General features: G+C 63.6%; 1 protein-coding gene across 1 annotated transcript in view; it reads left to right on the top strand.

The window, feature by feature from the left end:
• Positions 1-1,524: 1,524 nt before the first annotated feature.
• Positions 1,525-2,860, top strand: part of MGAT5B (alpha-1,6-mannosylglycoprotein 6-beta-N-acetylglucosaminyltransferase B) — a 71,016-nt gene continuing 69,680 nt past the window's right edge. Inside the window, exon 1 of the mRNA XM_039716433.1 lies at positions 1,525-1,756. Within this exon, the coding sequence (XP_039572367.1) occupies positions 1,689-1,756 (68 nt within the window). The 5' untranslated portion in view covers positions 1,525-1,688. The remainder of the gene's footprint in view (positions 1,757-2,860) is intronic.

Here is a 2,860-nt window from a genome sequence, read left to right as displayed (position 1 = left end):
GGTGGGCTCCAGGGAAGGGTGGCCTTGCCAAGGTGACCTGAGGGTTTGGCTTGGCAGTGCTGGCTGCTCCTGAGCCACGCTTGCTGCAAATCCTCACTCTGTGCATCCCTCTGCATCCTGCTGTGATCCCAGCCTGGTGTGGCAGTGGCTCCTTCCCTGTCACCTGCCCACCACAAGTGTCCAGGACACCGTGTCCTCCCTGGTCCCTTTTCCCCTTAGTGTCAGGGGCCAGGGAACATCTGGATGAACACAAAAATCCTCCCGCATTTAAGAAGTCCTGCAGAATATGGTTTTGCCTCTCACTTCTGCTTGGAAAAAAAAGTGCTGTTTTATGAGGAAAAATTCTGTTTTGGGGTAAATTTCCAGCTGCTGTCCCTGAGCTCACTCGTGCCTGGTGCTCTTGCAGGTTTATGCTCCCTGGAGCTTTGCTGACCCTGATTTCCACTGAGGAGAAGGAAGCACTGTGAGCATTTGGGGTGCCTGTGGAAATGCAGTATCACAGCAGCATTTCCTCCTCCTCAGCCCCACGGGAAAGCCCTGGGGTTGTGCACAGTCAGGGCTGGTTTGTAGAGGAGGGGGTGGCTGGTGCTGGGAGGGTGCTGGGATTCAGCACTTGAGGTGCAGATCACTAAGCCAGGGAAAATGGGATGGAGAAAGTCTGGGGAAGACCATGGGAGGAGAGCATCCCTCCCATGAATTTGGGGAAGGCAAAGGACAGCTGTCCCCTGGTGTCACCCTGAGCTTTATGGCACTCGTGGTGGTATTCAGAGCAAAGAGGGACAGCCAGCCATGGGGCCAGCGTGGCACGAGGGGGTTCTGTTGGCAGCACAGCCCCCCAGACCATGGGGACCCTGTCCTGTAGCCTGGCCAAGGGGGGATGGTGCTGTCCTTCCAGCCATTCTGTGCTCACCCCGGGGTGCTGCATCCCTTCCCTCACCCCCAGTGGGTGCACCCATCCTGGCTGGGGTTGGAAATGGGACATCTCTGGGCTCTGTGCACACTTGGCTCCTTTAAGTCCCAACTTTTGGGAGGCTTTTTGTGCTTGTCACCTTCCAGAGGAGAGCAGGAAACTCCTCTGCTGAGCTCAGCGCTGCTTCTCCCGCCTCAGCTCTCACGGCCCTTCCTTTGTCTTGCCAAGGACACCGCCCTGGTCCTCTTGGCAGCACCCGGGCACTTTGGGGAGCCACATGGTGGCTGTGACTGTGCCCCCCAGACAGAAAGCAGAGTGATGGGGCGGCAGAGCTGCAGCCTGGTGCTGTCAGACTCCAGACCCGCCTTTCCCTTTCCCCCAGGGGAGGTTTGCCCTGCTCCGAACCCCCTCAAGTCAAACAGTACCCGGGCACGGTGCTGGGTGGCATTTCTGTCTGACTGCCCCACCAAAAGCCATCGCTGCCTCCCGATGTCCCCGCGCCGGGCGCTGTCACCTGCGCGGGGATGCTGCCGCCCTCTCCGCCCAAACCTGGCCATCCCCACCCCAAAACGCCATCCCCTCACCTCGGGGGGGGGGCTGCCCACCCNGGCCCGGCCATCCCGGCCATGGGCTCGGCCGGCAGCGGGCAGGGGCAAGGGTAGGGCGGGGGGGTCCCCGCAGAGCCCCCGCCATGCGCCCCCGCGCAGCCCCGCGCCCCTGAGCCCCGCTCGCTGCCGCCCGCGGGGAGCGGGGCCGCCCCTGCCCGCAACTTTGAACGATGATCACTGTCAACGCGGATGGCAAGATAATGGTCAGAAGATGCCTCGTCACCCTGAGACCCTTTAGGTAAAGTTGGTGCTTCCTCCAGGCAGCCTCGCCCGGCTCCTGCGGGCGGGGAGCGGCTGGTGCGGGGGCTGCGGCTCCGGTGGGGCGGGAGGGTGCGGATGGAGCCCGGCCGAGCATCCAGGGATCCGGGCAGGATCCGGGCAGGGATCCCGGCAGGATCCAGGGAGGGATCTGGGCAAGGACCCGAGCAGGATCCAGGCAAGATCCAGGCAGGCATCCGGGCAGGGATCCGGGCAGGGATACGGGCAGGGATACGGGCAGGATCCGGGCAGGGATCCGGGCAGGATCCAGGGAGGGATCTGGGCAAGGACCCGAGCAGGATTCGGGCAGGATCCGGGCAGGGATCCGGGCAGGGATACGGGCAGGGATACGAGCAGCATCCAAGCAGGGGTCCGGGCAGGATCCAGGCAGGGATCCAGGCAGGGATCCAGGCAGCATCCAGGCAGGGATCAGGGCAGGGATCCGGGCAGGACTCCAGGCAGGGATCCGGGCAGGAATCCCGGCAGGATCCGGGCAGGGCTGCCCGCGGGGCAGCGTGCGGCTCCTGCAGCTCCCGCTGGCTGCCGCTCCCGGCTGGCCCCGCCGCTGTCTCTGGGGTTATCGCGGGGATGCTCGCCGCTGGCTTTTTTGGGAGCCGTTCTGGGGGGTGTTGGTCCTCGGGGGGATTCGGTTCCTGCGGTTCAAGCCTGCTGGTGCAGCTGGGGATTTCGAAACGCACCCTGAGCTGGCAGTGGGGCTGGGGTGCGTGTCCAGACCTGAACCCCTCCGGCTCCAGCACACCCGTACCCACCCATTGCATTTCCCCCTTGCTGTAACTCCCCATTTTTGCTTCCATACATTCCCTTCCCTCTCCAGCCCTTGCTCTCCGGCTTCTTTGCTTCGCTGGAGACGTGCTGGGGTTGGTCCCAAGCCTGAGACACCCGGGAGATGTCGGCAGTTATTTGGTTTTCCGATGGGGAGAGGGACCAAAACCCCTTAGAGATGGAGGTGAACGTGCCGGGGGACGGAGCTCAAGGTGGGGCGAGCCCAGCCCAGCGGCTCCCAGCGCTCCCCGCTGCGTTTGGAGCTCTGGGCTCACCCGAGGGATGTGCTCGCTGCCTTTTT

The sequence above is a fragment of the Passer montanus genome, unplaced genomic scaffold, assembly GCF_014805655.1.
Source record: "Passer montanus isolate IOZ18808 unplaced genomic scaffold, ASM1480565v1 scaffold35, whole genome shotgun sequence".
Taxonomy (NCBI): domain Eukaryota; kingdom Metazoa; phylum Chordata; class Aves; order Passeriformes; family Passeridae; genus Passer; species Passer montanus.
This window is presented reverse-complemented; position numbering and strand designations above follow the sequence as displayed.